At 37.1% G+C, this 22,025-nt stretch overlaps 1 protein-coding gene, 1 long non-coding RNA gene and 2 other non-coding genes across 9 annotated transcripts in view; 3 read left to right on the plus strand and 1 right to left on the minus strand.

The window, feature by feature from the left end:
• The window catches only part of mtcl1 (microtubule crosslinking factor 1), a 76,240-nt gene extending 59,909 nt beyond the window's left edge, over positions 1 to 16,331 (plus strand). For 3 of the 6 annotated variants that reach the window (XM_015049074.1, XM_015049075.1, XM_015049078.1), the window contains 5 exons: positions 580 to 662; positions 1,888 to 2,318; positions 3,307 to 3,868; positions 4,510 to 5,005; positions 13,785 to 16,331. In XM_015049074.1, coding sequence (XP_014904560.1) covers positions 580 to 662; positions 1,888 to 2,318; positions 3,307 to 3,868; positions 4,510 to 5,005; positions 13,785 to 13,988 — 1,776 coding nt within the window. In that variant the 3' untranslated portion in view covers positions 13,989 to 16,331. Of the gene's footprint in view, positions 1 to 579; positions 663 to 1,887; positions 2,319 to 3,306; positions 3,869 to 4,509; positions 5,006 to 7,921; positions 7,980 to 13,784 lie in introns of all 6 variants that reach the window. The other 3 variants (XM_015049077.1, XM_015049079.1, XM_015049080.1) reach the window with 2 other exon arrangements.
• Positions 3,037 to 18,495, minus strand: LOC106957663 (uncharacterized). The gene is made up of 3 exons (XR_001427003.1): positions 18,481 to 18,495; positions 16,772 to 16,775; positions 3,037 to 3,214 (listed from the first exon to the last, which is right to left on the minus strand). It is a non-coding gene; the product is annotated as an uncharacterized LOC106957663 (long non-coding RNA).
• A 3,089-nt stretch (positions 18,496 to 21,584) lies between these two features.
• On the plus strand, positions 21,585 to 21,656 carry trnaq-cug (transfer RNA glutamine (anticodon CUG)). Its single transcript has one exon. It is a non-coding gene; the product is annotated as a tRNA-Gln (tRNA).
• Positions 21,657 to 21,879: 223 nt separating this feature from the next.
• On the plus strand, positions 21,880 to 21,952 carry trnav-aac (transfer RNA valine (anticodon AAC)). The gene has a single exon. It is a non-coding gene; the product is annotated as a tRNA-Val (tRNA).
• The last annotated feature ends 73 nt before the right edge of the window (positions 21,953 to 22,025 follow it).

Genomic DNA, 22,025 nt, shown 5'->3' on the forward strand with positions numbered 1-22,025 from the left:
GTATTTAAAAATTTTTTCATTTGTAGTGTGGGGTGTTTTTTTTTTTTTTTTTTTTTTTTTTTTTTTACAAAACCAAAGTTTATTAGTCTTCCAAGCTAATAAACATAGTTTATTAAGTTACATCTAACACATTAAAACGACAATATCTTTATCGCAATAACTACTGTCACAATAACAAAATTTGTTATTAAGACAATTATAGTTCCACTTTGACCACCCACTGTTTAGTAACAAAAATCCAGCTTTTATGCCTGCTCAGTTAACATCAATTCTCCATGTTATTTGGTAATAAAAAGCAGGGTTTGTTGCTGTGAAAAGATTTTCTAGACCAAATAAAGTAAAGAAAATATCCAAAGGGTTAGGAAATTGTCTGCATTTTACTAAGATTACAAAACTAACCACTTTGTTCATTAACATAATGCTTGTCTAAATTGTTACTGAGCATAACAAAAATCACAACATAATTTTTTTGTTTAAGTTTCTAATACAATATGGCCGCAGAATAGCTTCAGCTCTGGGATTCTGGCCGATGTTTGCCTCCCCTGCTGTGTGTAAACAGAGTTACATCTGTTGTTTCAGGCTCTCAATGAGATTTCAGAGGGTGACGGCGCTCCTGGATACCCAGAAGAAGAGGAGATGAGGGAAGGTGGAAGTCTCCTCAGGTAGGAGTTAAACCCCATTCAGCCTGACTGGTTGTCGTTTCCAGGCTTTTGCTGCATTTCTCTCACTCCTTCGTACACGACGGCCCCTTGGGACACTTTGCGTTGATTCTGTTTGCTTTTACTAAAAGTGACACGCAGCTTGTCCCTGGTGGCTTTTATTTGGGTTTTTCTTTTTAAGCAGGATAGAGATCCACGCTGCTGTGGTTATAAATAATTCAGCCAAGTTTGAAATATTAAGAAGGTTTCATTTGGTTTTCAAGAAAAGAAAGAAAGAATGAAATGTGTTAGGATTACTTATCATCCTGAGTGGGGATAGAAAGGAGACAAGTTCATGTATTTTCAGGAATATATGAAATGTTTTGTCATGTCTATAAAACGAGTCGTTTCAAAAGCCTTCGGAATCTAATGTCACAAATCTCACCTTGTAACCAAGAGAAGCCAGCCCGTTACCTAGCAACCCAAACGGAACTCCACTCGACACCTAGCAACCCAAGTGGAGTTCCAGAACATTTTGGTCATAATAATAATAATAATAATTAATAATAGATTTTATTTATAATGCCCTTTATATCTTTAGATCCCAAAGGGCAAAAAACATAACAAGGAATAATAATGAATAGAAATAATTAATAAAATGAATAAATAAAAGCGATTAAAACCAATTTCTAAGAAAATGCTTCTGCTTTTCAAAGATGTAGTGTTGTTTAATTGCGAGTCTCTTTGCAGCCATTTTTACGTGAGTGTAAATGTTGAGTTGGGGGTCGTGGCCAGAAGCAACTTACATGAATTTAAAGCGACAAAAGACCCTAAAGCAGATGAAAGGAGATCAAAATAGGCATAACTGAGCAGACTAAAATCTTATTGTCTGAATGAGTTTACCCAAAATCATGTTTTGAATCGTCCACAGCCGAGGGGTGTCCAAAGTGTGGCCTGGGGAACATTTGCGGCCCCTGAACTGATCATCAACTGGCCATGTGTGGCCCCTAACCTCAGTTCAAGAATGATACAAATGTGTTTCCCTGGCACAGATGTTTACAAAATTATTACAGACAATGTTAAAATAGAAAAGTACAGCGTAGTAGAATTACTACTGAAAGTAATTTTTTTTCAAATTAGTTACTCATGTAAATGTAATTAAGTAAATTTAACTAGTTCCTACCCATCTGTGTTGGTTTATTACTTGCTCATGGTTTAATTTACTGCTTTTGATGTGTTTTATGTTCAGAGCCAAGTCTGTTTGCTCCATGAGCGACTTCCAGCGGCTGATGGACAGCTCACCGTTCCTCCCCGACAAGTCACGCCCCGGCGGCCCCGACCGAGACGACGTCACGCCGCCGCTCTCTCCAGACGACCTCAAGTACATCGAGGAGTTCAGCAACAAAGGCTGGGGCTTCCCCGGCCCGCGGTCGGTTCTGGAAGGGGAGGCCGGCTCCGACCCGTTTCCGCCGGCCTCCTGGTTCCTGACCACCAGCGCCACCCTGACCACCAGCACCCTGAGCAGCCCCGAGCACTGCCACAAGTCCCCCCTCCGGAGCCCCGGGGCCGGGGTCGGAGTGGAGCACTACGGGGTTCCCATCCTCCACAGTCCGACCCGAGCAGGGGCAGCGGACCAAACCGCCACCCAGGACCAGGATCTGCTTTATTCCAAAGGTAAAGGCTGCAACTAATGATTGTTTTAGTTATCAATTACTCTGATGTATGTAACTAGTATAGAAATATTTTTTACTAGAGGTGCACCGATTAATCGATTAAAATAGATTATTTCAACAGCTGATTCATCATGATTAATCTGATTTCGGCCCTACTTGATAGGAGATTTTCTTTTTACAGAATTTGAACCGAGTTAAATTAAAATTATGCCACTTAAGGCTGTTTTTTATTTTAAATTCATAATTTATATATATATTTTTAAGAGGTTAGGTTAATTACTGCTCTGAGTGTGTTCTTTCAACAGAAGCCTCTGTATATTTCAGTGACTAAGATAAGATAAAATGGTCTGTTATTAGTTCAACATGTGGAATATTTAAACTGGACTGGGCAGGAGTAACAGAAATAAAGACAAACAGCAAGATAATAAGATATTTTAAATAGAAAGTAAACCAAAAATACTCAATAACATTTTGTTTTTGCAGTGCATCTTTTGATAATGGTTTCGAAACCATATTATTGTTTATCGCTATAATTACTGGGATGACACTGTAAAGCACAAAATGTCACCAAGTGTTTTTATCTAGTTCAAATATCTTAATACACTGGAAATAAAACAAAACTGACTTACAAGTAACTTTTCAGCGAGACACAGGAGCTTGTTTTACGAAAATAACTTCTTAATGTTGATTTTAAAAAAGTACTATTTGAACTGGGAGATATAATTATAAACAAAACACTGAGCTGATCCTAATACATGCCTCAGTTACCGACGGCAACAGAAAAAAGGGGGAGGAGCTGCCAGTTACCGGTTGCTATGGTAACCACCAACTGCAGCGTAACAGAACTGAACACACCAATAAATGTCTGGAAAAACAACTTGTTGACTAAACAAAATAAATTAACTCCTGCACACTCATGATTAATTGATGACAAAATTATCTGCTGATTATTTCAACAATCGATTTGTCTCTACTAATCTGATTAATTGTTTCAGCACTAAAGGGTAGCAAACCGCGGCTGGGCAGAGAGGCCGGAGGATCAGACGAGGTGTTCAGCGGTCCGCGGTGGCCGTGTCTCCTGGAGGGCGGCGGACTCCGGACGTCTCCCAGCACGTCCCCCATCTGCTCCACTGTGGGTTTCGCCTCCTCTCTGGAGTTGCAGCTTCAGAAAAACCTGAGCGATGACATGAAGGAGGTGGCCATCTCTGTCCGCAACGCCATCCGCTCCCCGCCAGGGCTGGCGGTGCGCGACACCGCCTGCCAGACCAACGGCTTCACAACGCGAGGAACCCAGACGACCCAGACCATCAGCGTCGGCCTGCAGACGGACCTGCTGCGGAACCTGACCAGCAGCCCCCACCGCTGCCTCACACCGAAAGGTGGCGGCACGCCCATCTCGTCTCCGTCTCGCGGCACGAGGAAGGTGCAGTACTCGCCGGTGGTGCAAAGCAAGTTCGAGCGACCGTGCTGCTCGCCCAAATACGGCTCTCCGAAGTTGCAGCGCAAGCCGTCCACGTCCGGGAAGAACGAGCCGACAAATAACAGCCGTGCTGCCACGTAAGCAATTAATGATAATTGAAGATGAGCTGGATGTATGCAAAATTCACATTTCGCTTTCATTTGGGTCTCTACTCCTTCTAAAAACAATCTAAGCATTTTAAGAAATCACCCAGCTGCTTTATGGCAGTAAATTAAAGTTTTTTGGTCCCTGGAAGATGAGGGGTTTCAAAAATCTCTGGAATGTAATGTCCCAAATCAGAAGGCACTGCCTGTTACCTAGCAACCCCCAAAGCCTAGCCTGTTACCTAGCAACCCAAGTGCAACTCCAGCACATTTGGTCAGCTGGTTTTGTCTGTGCTGTACAAAGGCTCCTGGAAAAGACAAGTGTTTTGTTGCTGACTTATCATCCAGAAACCGCTTGCTACTTTGTTGTTGGTTGTGCAGGAGGCTCCACTTCTGTTTTTCAAAGATGCACGGTTGCATAATTGCACATCTGTTTGCAGCCAATTTTACTTGCGAATGTAAACGTTGATTTGGCGGCGTGGCCAGCAGTAACTTATTTGGATTTAAAGTGACAAGAGGCTCTAAAACAGAAGATCAAAATAGGAAGAACTGATCAAACTATTATTTGAATATGGTCTCAAAACAACAATATTATCATTTATCGCAATAATTACTGGTTCTTGTTGTCATGACAGCCCTACCGCCACCCCCTCCACCCCCCAGAAGGGCAACAGTGAGTCGGCGTGGGCGCGCTCCACCACCACCCGGGACAGCCCCGTCCACACCACCATCAACGACGGCCTCTCCAGCCTCTTCAACATCATCGACCACACGCCGGTCGTCTTCGAGAAGTTCAACAAATCCCCCAGCCGCTCCCGGCCGACGCCGCCAGTCACCGCAGAGCCCAGCCCGGCTCACGGCGCCACCGCCAGGGGACGCTCGCCCAGCCCGGTGCAGCTGATCGTGGAGACTCAGGGCGACAGGAACCCAGAGGTGGTCAGCATCCGGCAGGACCTGTCCGCGCCACCGGGATACACGCTGGCTGAAAACGCGGCGCGTATCCTGAACAAGAAGCTGCAGGAGCAGAGCTTCAGGGAGGAGCGGCGGCTGCAGGCAGGCGGACAGGGCGGCCACGGCAGGGACGCCGTCCGGACGGCGGAGACGGACAGAGGACAGTCTGGATGTATGGAGGTAAATATACAGACGCCCTGGATTCAGCGCTTCATCATTCAGTTTATCTGGCGGCCATGTTTTATGACACACTGACATCATCGCCTCGGATTCCCTTTGAAGACAAACAAGTTTTCAGTCGTAGTCCAGATAAGAACATGCACTAAAATGTTGATTTTTTTTTTCTCTCAGATTGAAAGCACTGACTGATGCGATGGTAATGTTAAAACATTTAGCTCTCCTCAGAAACACTGAGCCTCTCTCCTCTGCTGCATGCTGGGAGTTTCTTCTTCTCTGTATATTCCTGCTGCTTGTAGTCTGTCCTCTGAGCTCCGACTTTTACTGAAATATGCTTCACTTTGCTGATAACTGGAGCTGTGACGTCAATAGACTTACAGCTTAAGAGTGAAATTATTAATCTTTTAGGGCTGGGTGATAATTCAATGTTATTTTATTGATTATTTGATATTTGAATATTTAAGTTTTGGAAGATAAGTTCCTTGTGTTTCTAGGATTCTGTGATGCCCAGGGCGTCCATCTTATTTTAGAGCTTCTATTCACTTGAATGTTGAATTCAGGTAAAATTTTTTCGGGCCAGATAGACCTGGACCATAAATCAATAACAATATATATATTGCAATGGACACATGATCATTATCAATAGATAATACATCTGATCGAATGTTTAATATATAGAATATTCTCTGAACTCCGATCAAGAACCTCACAACATTCGATGTAGGCAGAGGAAAGATTTTAACAGCTCAATTTCAGCTAACTAACTTTCTCACTCCTTGGTTACCTAGCAACTCACTCATTCTGTGGTTACCTAGCAACAACTTGGTGAGTAACTTACGCAGCAGCAGTTTAAAGTTCCGCCTTAACTGCTGAAAAATAAAAAAACAACAGCTTAGATTGAAAACTGTGGATGAAACAGGAAAGAGCATGTCACCAGTTTGGCAGAATTTCATATATATATATTAAAAAAGTGAATAAATAATTATCAGTATATACATTTATCGATATCGACTTATATGAAATGCTTATATCGTGATTTTTTTTTCAATCATATCGTCCAGCAAACTACAGTTATTTTTTCTTTTACTGACAAGAACAAAGTCATAATATTACAAGAATAATTCTGTAATATTAGAAGAATAAAATGGAAATTTTATGAGAATAAAAAGTGTAAATGAGGAATGTTGCACATCTTGTAAATTTATACTTTGGTATAAATCTTACAAACAAGGAAGTACTTAGTTTTCTAACATGTTAGCATCAAATTATTACTAATAGCAGTGGATATGACTTAGTCTATTTCGAATTTTAAAAAAAACTGCTACTGAGCTGGTGACATTAAATCCAGTTAACTTTTGAAGCATTTCAGAAATAAAACCCCTTTTTGAAAACATTTTCTGTTTGTAATTTTATTTATTAAAAAAGGGATAAAAATCACATCTGATATGAAAGAGAACCACATCGCCCAGCCCTACAAATATCACTGAAGTCCAATTAAATCCTTAACCAGAATGCTTAAGCAGTTGCGGTTTGAGTGGCTTGATGAAATCAGAGCTTCAGCCATTCAGAGAAAATATATCCGCATTCACTATACGGATATATAAACTGATAATGTTTGTCAATTCAATATCAAAATACTTTATCCTGTAAGGAAATTACATGTTGTATTCTTAAAGAGTTGTTGTGTATTACGGTGATGGATTTCCAGTAGCAGTCAGTGTTGCTGCGGAACTGAAGAGGCCTCTGACTACAGAGTGCTGCTACATGATGGTCTCATGACTGTTACGCTAACCGCTAAATTTCCAGGTAGCAGAGACGATATTTCACAGCAACATGTCCTGTATGACAGCATCTGTAGCATCGCTAATCCACCTCATTTGCTTTTGCCACCTCATTTTAAATCTTTGTCTGGCCGTATGGCTAGCAAGCTGAACAGAGACCCTAAAGTTGGGTTTTTGTGTCATAATGCAGGTAGTATTTCTGCTTTTGAGATGCTAATCAGATGCTCCCAGTTGTAAAAACGACACCTTGTTGCCATGGTTACGCGTCATAACAACTGTCCGAAAGTAAATAAGTGTTGGAGCAAAAATCCCTCCAAAACCAGAGGGAATAATTATCCAAAAAATGGTAACACCTCAACCAAAAGATTATGAAATAAAATTTATAAACGAAGCTAATCACAACTACACTGCAAAAACACAAAATCTTACCAATTATGTTTGGTCAATTTATAAATAAGTTGACATTGACGTTGGAATGTTTTATAGTGTTTCAACCAGATGAAGCCAAAACTGCCACTTGAGGAGTTCTGGGTGCAACATATATACAGACTAAGGGTTGTAAGATGTTTTTTTTTTTTTGTTTGCTTGTTTGTTTGTTTTTTCAGATTTTTGGCTTACATGCTGCTCTGAGTGTGTTGTTCTTCCAGCAAATTACCTTTTAGTATGTTTATGCCAGTTAAATATTAATCAATCACTAATTTAGTTGACGATTAATCACAACCAATTATTTCAGCCTGTCTTGTAATCAGAATTGATTTTAAGTTATCTGAGTAAAAGAGGCTAAATTCAAATGTGCACCACACTTTTCAGATTTTTACATTGAAAACCATAAATAAAAATCCACTTAATTGGAAGGAAACTACAGGATTTTTGTTATTTAATCTCAAAACTCGCTGACATGGAAGTTAGCTGTTTCCTCTGCTGCTTTTTATTCCAGGTTTGTTTAACTGCTCTATGATCTGGAGGCTGCAACTCGCCACCCTATGTCTGCTTTCAATTTGCAAATCCTTCTTTTCCGTTGCTCAGTTTTATAAAATAACATTTCCTGCTCTATATCTTCCCTTCCTCTCCCCCGTTTCCTCCTCTTCCTCCTCTCTCGGCTCGCTCTGTCCCTCCTCTTTCCTGTCCGCTGATCCAGAACCACACTGTCATACTAACAACTCCTTGGGGACTCTAATTCTGCTTGTCTCCATGATGTAAGTTCCTCTTCCTCCTCTTACTCTTCTTCTTCTTCTTCTCCCTTGGCCTGTGGCGGTGGGTTCACCAGGCTCACGGACCTTTCACCTCCTCCACATCCCCCCTCCTCATTAATGCATGCTTCACAGGTCAGCAGTGCGTGAAGCCGTCGGCGCGGTCGACACGTTGCGCCATGCCTATGTTGGTTCTGCTCCTTCGTGGTGATGCATGCTTTGTGTTTATCTCTGTGGGACCCGACTGCTGGTTTTGCATGTTGTTGTCCATTAAATATCAGTTGCACAAATTCCACTACAACCCCATTCTGTTTGTTAGAGTATTAAAGTTCATCCAGATGAAACGTAATCGCACTTTCTGCACTTAGAATGTGAAACAGCCTCTGTTCTCATTCAGAGCCGGCCCAAAGCATATACAAGTTAAAGCTACAGTTTGTAACTTTTAGAAAAATAGGCAGGAAAAAACAACAAAATTTCAATAATTAACAAAAAAGTAACAAAAAAATGAAATCAGGCAAAATAAAATGTTTCCAAACCAGTTTCTCAAAAATGTTAATAAAAACTGCAGGTGTTTGTTTGTCTGATGAATTTTTGGTTAAAACATGTTTGTTTTTCATTCAGTGGGTAGAAAATCTAGAAATTTTACTCAAGTAAAAGTATAAATACTTCATAATAAAATTACTCAAGTAAACGTAAAAAGTGAAGTGTAGTAAAAATACTCCTAAAAGTACTTTTTTTTTTTTCAAAAAAGTTACTCAAGTAAATATAATTGAGTAGATGTAGCTAGTTACTACCCGCCTCTGAGTGTGAGACAGATAATCTGTGAAAAAATAAATGTCTTCCTGGCGCTGCTATTGTGGTCTGTAAAAATCAACCAATTAGATCCAGGAGGCGGGTCTTAGTGCTGTCAATCAAACTCATGTACCAATGGTGGAAAAACAACTTACTGTTACAGAAAAAACATTTATCCTCCGTCATCGGTAGCTATGCTAACTAGCCTTTGCATTTGTGACAGGCTATGTTGGAGTGAACCAGCTGTAGCATAGCAGAGAGGAAACAAGAGTGATTGACAGCGATAAGACCCTCCTCCTGGCTCTGATTGGTTGTGGCAGATGAGCAAGATTTTTTTTTTCACAGATTATTTGTCTTTATATTATACTGTCACAACATAATGATAATTTTAACAAATATGTAAAAAAAAAAATGCTTTTTCATAAAAGTTACATACCGCATCTCTAAGCAGCTGCTTTGGTCTCCCAACCACCAGGGAGGTAGGGTTAGCTTGATGCTAACCCTAGCACCAAGCTAGAATTTTATATATCTTATTTTTTTTCTTTTATATGTATGTGAGTGTAAAGTAACAGGAGCTGCGTTTTATTACAAATGTGCGCAAGACTTTGTCAATATTCTGCTAATATTGAAAAACACAATTTCGCAAAAAAAAATTCTATATAAAAATTGCAATAAAACCTCCCAGTGAATAAGTTTGTTCTTGTGATAAGTCATTATAAAACATGCTGTGACATCATCCTCCCACCACTTCCTGTCGTCTTCTTTGTCATCCAGTTGTTGGTCATGTGACTCGTGTGATGTGAAAAAAGTTTTAACATCCCACTTTTGTGAAACACACAAATTTCAAAAAACAACTTTTTTTGAATTTGCTTTTAGCAAATGCATTTTTGTAATTACAACTTGCACTGTTATGTGGTTAATGGAAAAGCAGCCACTGAATAATACAATCAAAACTGATTTTCACATTATTTTTATGGTTGTTACATAAGTAATAGGTTGGTATCTTCCTGCTGTTGGGGAAATATAAAATATAAATTTTATTTGGTTTACTATAAATTTAGTTTTTATCTACTGATGTTACTTTCAAATAATTAAAATAATATGGCACACTTAAATACCACTCTGCATTTCAAAATTCAAATTATTTATTTTAGATTGCTACAATAGCACTGGTATGATGTAAGATAGTTACAAAATGATGCTAATGACAACAGGTATGTTAGAGTAGCTTAGGAATGATAAAACATCTGCTGCTTTGTTGTATGGGGGCCCCAAGTGGAGATCTGCTTTGGGCCCCAAAAATGCTTGGGCCGGCCCTGCTCTCATTCACATATTAATGGTGTTTTTGGCAAGTTGACATTTGTGGATTTAACATTAACATTACAACTTATATCATGACTTTATTACTCACTTTGTGTGTTGTGCATGTGCTACAAACCACTAACAACAAACAAACTATTAACCTTTGACCTTATCACTCATGTGTTGATGTTAATTATGAAGATGAAATGTTGAAGGGAATATATCAGTTTTTATTCAACTTTTCCTTTAGAACTGGGTTTAGCTGAGAGGTGTGCGAATCAATCCAAAATAGTAATAATGTTGAAGTCGGTATCAGTATCTGATCGATACTAATGTGGTAAAAATTATACCTTAGTTTCAGAATCCATCTTGATTTTTTTTTGTATTACACTTTCTGAATGCCACCTCAAAAAATATCTCGTTTTGATTTGATCTCAACTGGTAATTTCTTTTGCACTTATTTACACATTTTTGTTTTTCTGTTTTTTTTTTCTATTTATCATGTTAATATGTTGTAACAAAATAATTTAAAGGAAAATCCACAAAAAACAGCTGACGGTCAGAAATTTGATGATCTATAAAACCTGAATAATAAAAAGTATCCATATTGATATCAGTATTGGTGACTCTGTATTTACTTAGTATCTGATCAATACAGCGATTTGCCGAATTGCACATCTAGTTAAGCTAGCAGCTAATGCTTAAGCTTGTTCCCAAACTACAGACCCACTTAATGAATTAGAATATTATTGAAGTAATTTTATCACTAAGTGAAACACATTATATAGATTAATTACACTCACATGGATGTTTGAAAGCCTTTATTTCTGTTAAATTTTGTTTTTCCGTTTCCACTTTATTTCTCATACGTAAAAATAAAATATAAATAAGAAACGTGTATTCTGGAAGTATTATTGGATAAGTATAGATCACTGTAAATTGATTAATAATCATGCAAAACCACAGTTGGGCTCCTAAAACTCATCAGGTTTGTGTGTTTTGATCGTTCATCTAAAAGTTGCTCCAGTAAAAACGTCTGGCAGATTTTGCAGGTTGGATGTTTTTCCATTTGAGCTGCTTTTAAATCAGACTAACGCTGTTTCCACCAGGTTCACTTCTACATGTCATGACATCATTTGTGATGGTTTTCCTTCACTTTTCCAGTGCATTATGGGATTGTTTTTCCTCCAGGTTGATCCGATCGTTTCCTTTGACAAAAGACGAATATGACTGGTGGCGTTTTTATTTTCCTTTTAAAAAATATACTTTTATACACATTTAACATATTTGTGTTGTAAAAAAACATCTAAATAATTTAATTTAAATGTAAAAACCCTAAATTTAATTTGACCAAGACGGAAAATGTTTAGTTTTATTTATGACAATTGTCCCTGGACGGTTGCTTTATGAAATTATATTGAATTATTTATGTGCTTTAAACATTCAGATATGTTAGAATTTATTTCCCAGTTAATTTTTTATTTCAATAAGTTGTTTTGAAAAAGATGAAGGGTTTTCCGATGAACAAAGACCATTTCTACCATGTTAAAGAAAATAATAAACATATTTTTAGCTGCTTAATTAACTTACAGTTTGAATCTAAAGTAAATATGGCAGATTTAGATTTTAAATATTTTTTATTTAATCAGAAAGTTTGCTTCTGATTAGAAATCAGATTTAATACCTCAAAAGATAATAAAATCATCTAAAAGGAGATTTGTGTTTAGTTTTTCTTTACATTTAATTAAATGGAAAGAAATGAAGGCGCTAGTGTGCATTCAGAAATTCAAGATTTGTGTTTTTCCGTCATTAATGTTCTAATGTCTGTTGGGCTGTTTTTTCCAAAAAGCTGAAATGTTGAATTTGTGATCTGATGTATTTGCGATAAAAACTTTGCAAAGTCCTGCAAGCCGCCGTCAAACATCTGGATTTCTGCATCAGCTTGAATCACATTTTCTGTCACTTGTTTTTGTGTCGATCGTGTCGCTTAACAAGTGAAATCCTTCTGTGAGAAATACATTTGGTTAGTTCAAGTGAATTTGGAAAACAGTTTGTTGATCCGAAATATTTTAGAAGACAAAAACCCCTAACGCCTGAGAGCTTAATTAAAGGGCCAGTGTTGTGTAAAATTAACTTTTTTGAGCTTTACGTTATGTTATAATTTTATTCCCTCATCAAAAACGTACCTGGAGCTTTGTGTTGATTCTTTCATGCATGTTTGAAAAATCCTTTAATCTCCATGGCAACTGTTAAGCGAAACACCTGGGAGGACCTAGGCGGAGTTTCTTAAAGAGACAGAGGCGCTAAATTCCAGTCACATTTGATATATACAACATTTTTATCACAACTGAAGGTAAAATAGTTACCTGATTTTGCTGTAAAACAATATTATGAGCCTGAAAACACACAATTCTTCCCCTTGAAGTTTCTGAAGCAGTGAAACTGAAATCGTTTTCAGATTTTTCTCCTCGTCCTCTTTGCCTATTTTAAGCCGAGGAAGTGCTTTTTCTCTGTTTCTCTCTGCTGACATTTGGAGGGAATAGAATCATCAAACTCTTCCAACCTTTACGTTCGACTGAACATTTTTAATCCTCCTCCTGCTACATTAAACATCTTCTACATTAACTGAACTCGACTACTTACATTTTCCTCACCGTGACGCTCGAAGTCGTCATTAAAACATCCAGATGTGCTAAATTTTTCATCTGTGTTCCTCAGTTTCTGTTCACCAGAGGTGGGTACAGTGACGTAGATCGAGGTTTTCTACAAAGTAAAATCATCTTACAATAGAAAATTATGGCAAAATCACCAATTATTTGTCTTTAAATAACCAGGATGTTCACTTTTTACACAGCTATCCAGTGATTTTTACTCAAAAGCTCAAATCTGCTTTAAATTAATTTATTTGGTTAAATACAGCAAACATTTTTACATAGTCTTTTATTATGTTGGTAGTTTGCAGAAGGCCCCCAAAATTTGTACTGAAGTAAGAGTTTTGCTACTTCAGCATATTTTCACTGATCAAATTATCAATCTTTTAATATTTAAAAATGACAATATGAGATGGACCAAAATATGAAGTTGAATGGAAATTTTGGTATTTTAAACACAAAAGTGACAATAATTGATATGGGTAACAAAAATAACAAAATCAGGTGAAATAAATGTTTCCAAATCAGTTTCTTTCACTAAAACACTTAAAAAACTTTAAGTACCGAGTAACTGATCAAATTTTAAATCATTTAATAATTAAATATCGCACACTCAGACGAACCAAAATATAAAGTTAAGTGGAAATTTTGATATTTTAAGGACGTAAATGACAATCATTCTTATAGTAACAAAAAATAACACAATCGGGCAAAATAAAATGTTTCCAAATCAGTTTCTTTCAATAAAAAAACTTATGAAACTTTAATAAAAACTGCAGGTCTGTGTCTGGTGAATTTTTGGTTAAAACATGTTTGTTTTTCATTCAGTGGGTAGAAAATCCAGAAAATTTACTCAAATACGAGTAAAAATACTTCATAATAAAATTACTCAAGTAAAAGACAGAAGCTCAGCGTAATAAAAGTAAATTTTTTCAAAGAAATTACTCAAGTAGATGTAAGTAGTTACGACCAGCTCTGGTGTTCACCTTCCTCTTCGTCGCTCAGCTGCAGACGTCGTGTTGCTCTTCTTCTTCTTCTCCTCCTGACAGCTGCTTGTCATTGGCAGGACCTGCCTCGGTCGCCGGTGGCGCCGCCTTTGGACTCCTGCTTCCTGCGGCCAGCCCGCCCGGCAAACCGCCGACCCCCGTCACGCTGGGCCGCGCGCTCCCCCTCCTCTTCACCCAGGTGGAGCGAGGGGACGAAGAGGAGGTTCACCTTCCCGCCGATGGGACACAGGAAGCCCATCCTGGAGGGAGAGGAACCGGCGTGACTTATCCCTCCCCCCTCTTCTTTCATTTAAACCGACCCAGTACCTCAGAATCGTCCCCCCACGACGAGAGACCCATAGAGACGTGGCGCCTGAGCCGGGGGTGGGGATCTAATACGTAGCACCAGCGGATCACTAAAGGAACCAGGACTTTTTGGAAGAATCTGGAATGTACTGTAATATCATGACGTTCAGTAAATCCATTTCCATCAGAGGTGCCTGTCCAGGTGCGTCTTAATGAATCAGAATATCACAGAAAAAATTTAATTCCTGCAGTAATTCAGTTCAGAATAATCGATTTTTACACAGAGTGAAATATTTAATGTGTTTGCTTGTACTGAAATGTGAATTTCCCTCTAAACTCAAGTTGTGGCTTACAGATAATAAAAATCCTTAATTCAGTTTTTTTGGCAAATTTGAAAGTCACATAAAAAGGATTTTTAATATGGATGCATCAATATTAATGGCCGATATTTATATTTGATATTGATATTGCTGCCATAACCGATATTTACCAATATTATATATATTTCACTTCCGTTTGGACACATTTGGAAAAAAAATAAATATAGGTTGTTCATATCAGCTCAGTTTTATTTAAAAATAAATAATATCGGTCGATACCAATATTGGTGCCGATATCCAATAGCAGTCAGTGTAACAACACATCTAATGAAACCCCTGACTGAAGACTGTTGCTGTATGAAAGTGTCACGACATGCTAACAGCTCAATATCCGATATTCCAGAGCAACATGTCCTGGATGACATCGTCAGTTGCTGCTGATCCATCTCCTTTGCTTTTGCTGCTCCTTTTTTTTTTATTTCTGTGGCTATAAAGTCTCGCAGAGAGAAGATGGAGTAGGGGATGTGATCCTTTCTCTTAATAATCGATGGAGGATATGGATTAAATTCCTCCTTCTGTTATTTGAGTTAGTGAGATGCTAATTAGCTGCTCCTTGTTTTAAAAACAAAACGTGTTGCCAAGGTTACATATAACCAAAAGTCACTCCAGCTGAACTCCATCAGAAACGAAAGGAAATAATTCTCCAAACATCTTTTTTTTTTAACTTCCACCAGTAACTCTTTTGTGTTCCTGTATGTATTTACAGTCACGCTTGTAGTTTTTCAGTAGTTTTTCTGTGTACTCTTGTAGCCAAACAACATTTCGTTGACAAATTCATTATCGTGTCTTTGTGAAAAGACATTAAAGTAAGTCTAAGTATATTAAAAAAAGCATAAAGAAAAGTTTACAGAATGCAGAATTGACAAAACTATTTCAATGTCTTGCCTCCATTAGCAGCCAAATTCTAGAATTCAGTTTTTCCTTCCACTCAACTTTAATTTAGAGGACATTGCTGTGAACAGTAAGCTTCTTTAGCAATGACCTTTTCTTTGTTCATCCTGTTTGTCATTGATTTTATGTAATTCTCTTAATTTCTAAAAAAATAAAGTTTGGTTCTTTGTTAGCTAAAAGCCATAATGATAAACATTTATATAAATAAATGCTTGAAGTATTCTCTGTTTTAGTAAATCTGTGTAAGTTTAACTTTTTGAGCTGAATCAGTGAAACAAATTAACTTTTTCATGATATTCTAATTAATTGATACGCGCCTGTATGTTTAAGTTACCCCTCATATTTAAATGTATTTGCTGCAGTTTTTACCTTTTTTCAGGTGAAAACTGCTGGCTAGCTGAACATTGCGCTGTTCTTTTCTGTTACCAGTTTTTTTTTTTTTTTACATTATTCATGTATCTGAACGTGATTTTTTTACTTTGCCTGCCTCTCGAGTTCACTTTTCTCTTTCAACGCAAGAAACAGAAACAAAAACAAAACAAATTTTGCTATATTCTTCCGGCCTGCAGGGGAAACCCATGATGTCATTTCTGATGCTACTGTCCTTATTTATTTTTGCGTTAAGATGAATGTTTGTCTCTGTTGACTTGATGAACCTGAAGAAACTTATGCATATTTGGAAGGCAGAATAAAACCAGTTTAAAACCAGTTTGCATGCCTTTTGAACACTAGCACTTTAGTGCATGTACATCCGAGCTCTAGTCTTTTGTGGTCACTCGGCTCGGCCGTGATGAAAAACTCATCGCAAAGGGAATCTCGAGCTGATTTTGTTGTCACATGAAATACCAGTTTTTAAGTAAATTATTGTACCTTCTAGGCTGTCTTTGTTACTGTTGGATATGGACTTTTTTTTCTTTTGACAAGAAAAACGGATTGTGAAAACAAAATATGAATGTTTTAAATGGAACGTCTGTGTCAAAAAAATGTCTAACAATCTATAGTCTTATGAAAATATTAAATGGTAATAAACAAGAATGTGTATTTACAAGTTCCCCTCTGGTTTCATGTGATTATGAGTTGCAGGGTGATCCCGGACGAGCCCCCAGTTTTTCCTTTGTTTTTAGAACATGAATTAACTTTTCAGCAAAATTTAGGAGCTTTTTTAAGTAAGTAATTCCTTAATATACATTTTAAGAAGTACTAGTCCCACTGCTAGATTACTTCACTTCTAAAAAGATATTTTTCCCATTTTATAAATTAAATAATCTGCCAGCAGAACTAGTACTGTCTTTTTTGTTAGCAATTTTCAAGAATTATTCACTTAAAAGTGCCAAAAAGCTACTTGTATGTTAGTTTTATCTTATTTTAAGTGTGCTAAGATATTTCCACTAGAGATTAGACAAAAAATACTTGGTAAGACTTTGTGTTTTTATAGTGTATTATATGAAAAATTATTTCAAAATAACAATTTATCCAATAATTACTGGGACAACACTGCAAAAACACAATCTTATCAAATATTATTGTTGAGTTTTGTGCAATTGTTGTCATACGCTTGAAATAAAACAAAAGTAACTTTAACTTTAAATCAAGAAATTGAGCTCGTTTTAAGTCAGTAACTCCTTAATATTGATTTAAAAAGTTCTAGTTCTATTTGCAGATTATTTCACTTTTAACAAGACATTTTTCTCATGTTATAAGTGAAATAATCTGCCAGTAAAACTAATACTTTTTATACATTTTCAAGAATTATTGACTTAATGCTGAAAAGTTACTTGTAAGTTAGTTTTGTCTTGTGTTACATGCACTAAGATATTTGCACTAGAGATTAGACAAAAAATACTTGGTAATATTTAGTGTTTTTGCAGTGTTGGATGTTTGAACATGACCATTACAACTTAGCGAGAGTTTATACTTGTATTCATGGTTTGGGGAATAAGTTGTTTTGACTGGACTTGTGGTTCTACAAGCACGTATTGAAGTGACCAGAAGAAAAGCGGTTGAAGTTGGTGAAGGTTCACATTTGATGAAGAAATTAATAAATGATTTTCTGTAAAAAAAAAAAAAAAATTATCTAGAAATCTAAAAGACACCTATCGGTTCCCGGAAAAAGTGTAAACTCATGGTGGATTGTATCCCCGGTGATTTAAATTAGTTTTCTATTCATGCTGATCCTGAACCGTGTGTGTGTGTGTGTGTGTGTGTGTGTGTGTGTGTGTGTGTGTTTGTGGGTGCGTGTGTGCATGTGTGGGTGATCAGTGTGTCTGCAGATTACAGTGCAGCGCGCAGGATTACAGTGGGTCAGGCGGGACGGACACAGAGAACGAAAATAAGAAGATTTCATCCTCCCAGAAGTCAAATCCTCTTTTATTACGGTCATACATGTGTCATCTTAGTCATGTTTCCCAGCATGTCACGCAAGATAAACCCCAGAAAAATACACTTAGTTATTTATATAATGGTGATATGAAGACATTACTGTGAGGATCTGTAAAGGAGAATCATTTTATTCTGGAGATACTGGATTATTTGGGTTTTATTATCTGTCATACTCATCAAAATTACAAGAAACAAAGACTTGGAATATATTATCACTATATGTGTGACGATTTTATGTGATTTTCACTTTTATGCAATATTTAAATTTACTGTTATAATCCATTACTGTAAATTCTTAACTTAATTATGCTGTGCATTCTTATCTTAAAATCTATATCTCAAAACTTCCTCAAATATCTTATTTATCTTTACGAAAAGTAAGAAAAACCAGAGTTTGATTAGGGTTTCTAACCTGAAGCTCAGAATGAAATCACACCAGCAGTTGCGTTTCCATTCACCATATAATTGCACAATTTGACAATATGAAAATAAATTTGGGTAACACTTTATTTGAAGGGGGGTGAATAAGACTGTCTTGACACCATCATAAACATGACATAACACTTGTCATGAACATGAATAAGCCTTCATGAATATTTATAACTGTTGTCATAAAGCGTCATTCGGTAAATAATGACACTTTTAATACAAAGTTGACATTATTCAAAATGTCTTTATGACAACTTGACATTAACCAAGAAATCATTACTGATATAAATTTGTTAAAGTATTACTGATTGCACTTTAAAAATTAGGTAACTTTATGTTATTAAAGGTAAAGTTTAAACAGTAATGATTTATTGGTTAATGTCAAGTTGACATAAAGACATTTTGAATAATGTCAACTTTGTATTAAAAGTGTCATAATTTACCGAATGACGCTTTATGACAATAGTCATGAATATTCATGAAGGCTTATTCATGTTCATGACAGGTGTTATGACATGTTTATGAAAGTGTCATTACAGTCTTATTCACACTGGTGGAAACCACAAAGAAGAAGAAGAAGACAGGAAGTAATTGGAGGATGCCGCTGCGTGTTTTTTTTAATTACTTAAAAAACTTATTTACAGGTGATTTTAACTGCGTTTCTTTTTTAATGGAAACACTGCAATTACAAATTTGTGATTTTTGGACTTTAGCTGCCTTTCCTTTACAAATGTGTACAAAACTTTATTGGTACTCCATTAATGTGGAAAAACAAAATTTCGCATTTGTGGTGTTTCAATTAAATAGGAAATGAAAATCACATGTAAATAACTTAATTTAGGTGATATGTCACTATGAAACATGTCATCCTGTTACCACTTCCTGTCATCTTCTTCTTTGTGGTTTCCATCAGTAGTAACATCCAGTTGTTGATCATGTGACTCGTGATGCAAAAGAAGTGTTTACATTGCAGTTTTGAGGAATGAACCAATTTTTATGCAACTGAAAAAACGCCAAATCCGAGCACCAAAACTTTTTATCTAAATTGGCGTTTTTATTGTGCAATTTGTTTCCCCAAATGTCAAGAAACGCAGCTAGAAAGTGAAAAATATTTGCTTCTTGTTAGCACTAAGACAGCAGAGAGCTTCTGAAAATGGGTAAAGGGATTGATGGAGTGGATGAAGCAGCGAGCTGAGGGCCCAGAATACCTTTAATGAATAATGAATGTGGCCCCGGCTGCAGGCTGGGAGCCGCTGATGCCTCTGAGTGGGTCAGCAGAGGGGAGAAGAAGAAGAGGACGCTTTGCTTTTACTTCCCTCTGCCCTGAGAGGAACTCACCACTGCTGAATAATTTACAGCAAAGCCTCTGCTCACTCAGAGACACTCTGCTGCTATCTGGAGACCGGCCGCTCCTTTAATGTTGGATGTCAGCAGCAGGAAGGAGGCGACCCAAGAGATGCAAAAGTCACACCCAGAACGCCAACAGACACAGCAAAGAGAAAATAAACACCATATAGATATGGCATGCAGGAAAAGTTAGATTTTTTTTTTTTTAGGTAACTATTTGCTAAAGATTAACTGAAAGAGAGAATCTGTGTTTCATTGTTAAAATTAACAAACTGAGCTGCTGGATTTATACATGTTTACACAAATCTGATTGATTTGTGTTTTTGCAGTTGATATAATCTATTATATTCAAACATAAAGCTGTTTGGATCTACTTCTGCATGACTTCCACCAACACTGGTTGTTTCCATAATGGTTGATAGGTGCAAAACGCTAGCAAATGGAAATATGAACTGCAAACACATTAATGATTCAAACTCCAAAACATAAAAAACAAACACAAATTCACCAGTAGCATTTTTCATTTGAAGTTATTTTGTTGATTGTAGGATTTTGCTTCTATTTTCTGTAATTGCAGCATTCTTTTCTGACTTGTAGCATTTTTCTCTTGCATTTTTACTTGTCTATTTGGAGTTTGCATCATTCATGTGTTTGCAGCTCATTTCTACAATTTCGTAATCTGAAATCTTTCGGGTTCAAAAGTCAAAAGTATCTGACTTGTGTAAATTTTCAAAAAGAAATTCAACTTTACATCAGATTTGTTTTTAGTGTTTTATTATTTCTGTATAAATTAATTAATTAATTAAATAAAATAATAATAATAAAAAAAGCATAAACTTACTTATTTGAAATCAAACGGTTTTCACCCAATCAAAATTTCCTTTTTTGTTGCTAGGCAGATAAGGGGGCTCAGAGATTGGAATTTAAACCAGCCAATCATATCACTCGCTCCTCTAAATTGGTCGGCTTTGGAGTGACAAGCTCCGCCCCTTTTTGGGAGTAACCAATCAGAGCTCAACCTGCATGTCCGGCTCTGGCAGCGAGTCAAATTGAAGAACTTGAGACCCGCAGAGAGGCTGCTAGCTTAAGGTAGGAGAATACTTTTAACTTGAAGTTTAATTATTTGGCTAAAAAATTACTCACCACCGAACTCAATTTCAAGTAGAACAAAATGGCGTCTTTTAGGTTTTTCAGCTCTTCTATGCCGCTTTACGCTGTTTTCCCTAGACCAGAAATAAACAAGAGGAGGCAGCTTCTAGTTTCTGAGCTCTAATTTAAACACAAACTGTTTCCTGTTTAAATTAACACTGAAAAAGTCAGTATTTTCTGTAGCTTTCAAGTCAAAGTTCAGTTTAACATTTGTTTCATTTATAGCACAGCTACTTTCCAGTCCTCTGTACAAAGCAACATGGAGGCTGGGGTGGTGTTTTTCTCATCAGCTGTATAATCTAATTTCTTCCCGTGTAGCAGGGCGGTTTTCCTGGAAAACATTTCAGACATTCTGTGCTCTCCACTAATGTGATAAATGTATTTTAGGACCAATTGATTCATCAGTTTTAGACATGAAACATCTCACTCTTACATCACTGTCTATGGTATAAGTATTTGACATTGTTCCATGCCCATTGTTGACATTAGTCTCTAACTAATTTTGGATCATCAACCATGAACACTGCAAAGAGCATGAGTTTCTGTAGTGTAGTGGTTATCATGTTGGCTTTACACACAAAAGGTTTCTGGTTCGAAACCAGACAGAAACAGATTTTGCATGTTCTATTCGTCACAGGTGTTTACTAAAGGTCAGCAAGGGTTCTGTGGTGTCATGGTCTGTACTCTGAATCCAGGTATCTGAGTGCAAGCCTCAGCTGAAATTTCCATGTGTTGCATCTCACATCATCAACTTTGGAACCTCAAACTGAAACAAAGCAGAGGAGTTCAGTTCCTGTAGTGTAGTGGTTATCACGTTTGCTTCACACGCAAAAGGTCTCTGGTTCGAAACCAGATAGAAATGGTTTTTGTAGGTTATGCATCTCTTGGGGTGCAGTGAGACAACAAGAGCCTTCCTCTTTCATGATGGTTCATTTGCCAATCGACTTCAATCTAGTCATCTTTGAAATCGAGGCTACTTTACTCAAAATGCCACTTGGTGGTTCTATGGTGTAATGGTTAGCACTCTGGACTCTGAATCCAGTGATCTGAGTTCAAGTCTCAGTAGAACCATTTGTCTCTGTTCCTGATATCTTCTATACATTTTTTGATCCCAGGCTTAGTTTATGGACTATAATGTGAAATTAGGCACAAGTATAAGTCTGACAGTTTGTTCACCAAGTTGCTGTGCTCTCTGAGAGGATCTGTAAGTATTTGACATTGTTCCATGCCCATCGTTGACGTTAGTCTCTAACAAAATGTGGATCATCTACCAGGAACACTGCAGAGAGCATGAGTTTCTGTAGTGTAGTGGTTATCATGTTTGCTTAACACACAAAAGGTCTCTGGTTTGAAACCAGACAGAAACAGATTTTGTATGTTATGCTTCTCACAGGGTGAAGTGAGTCAACAAGAGTCTTCAGGTTTGGTGAGGGTTCATAC

The sequence above is a fragment of the Poecilia latipinna genome, unplaced genomic scaffold, assembly GCF_001443285.1.
Source record: "Poecilia latipinna isolate Pla-1442-1.1 unplaced genomic scaffold, P_latipinna-1.0 Scaffold925, whole genome shotgun sequence".
NCBI classification, from domain to species: Eukaryota; Metazoa; Chordata; class Actinopteri; order Cyprinodontiformes; family Poeciliidae; genus Poecilia; species Poecilia latipinna.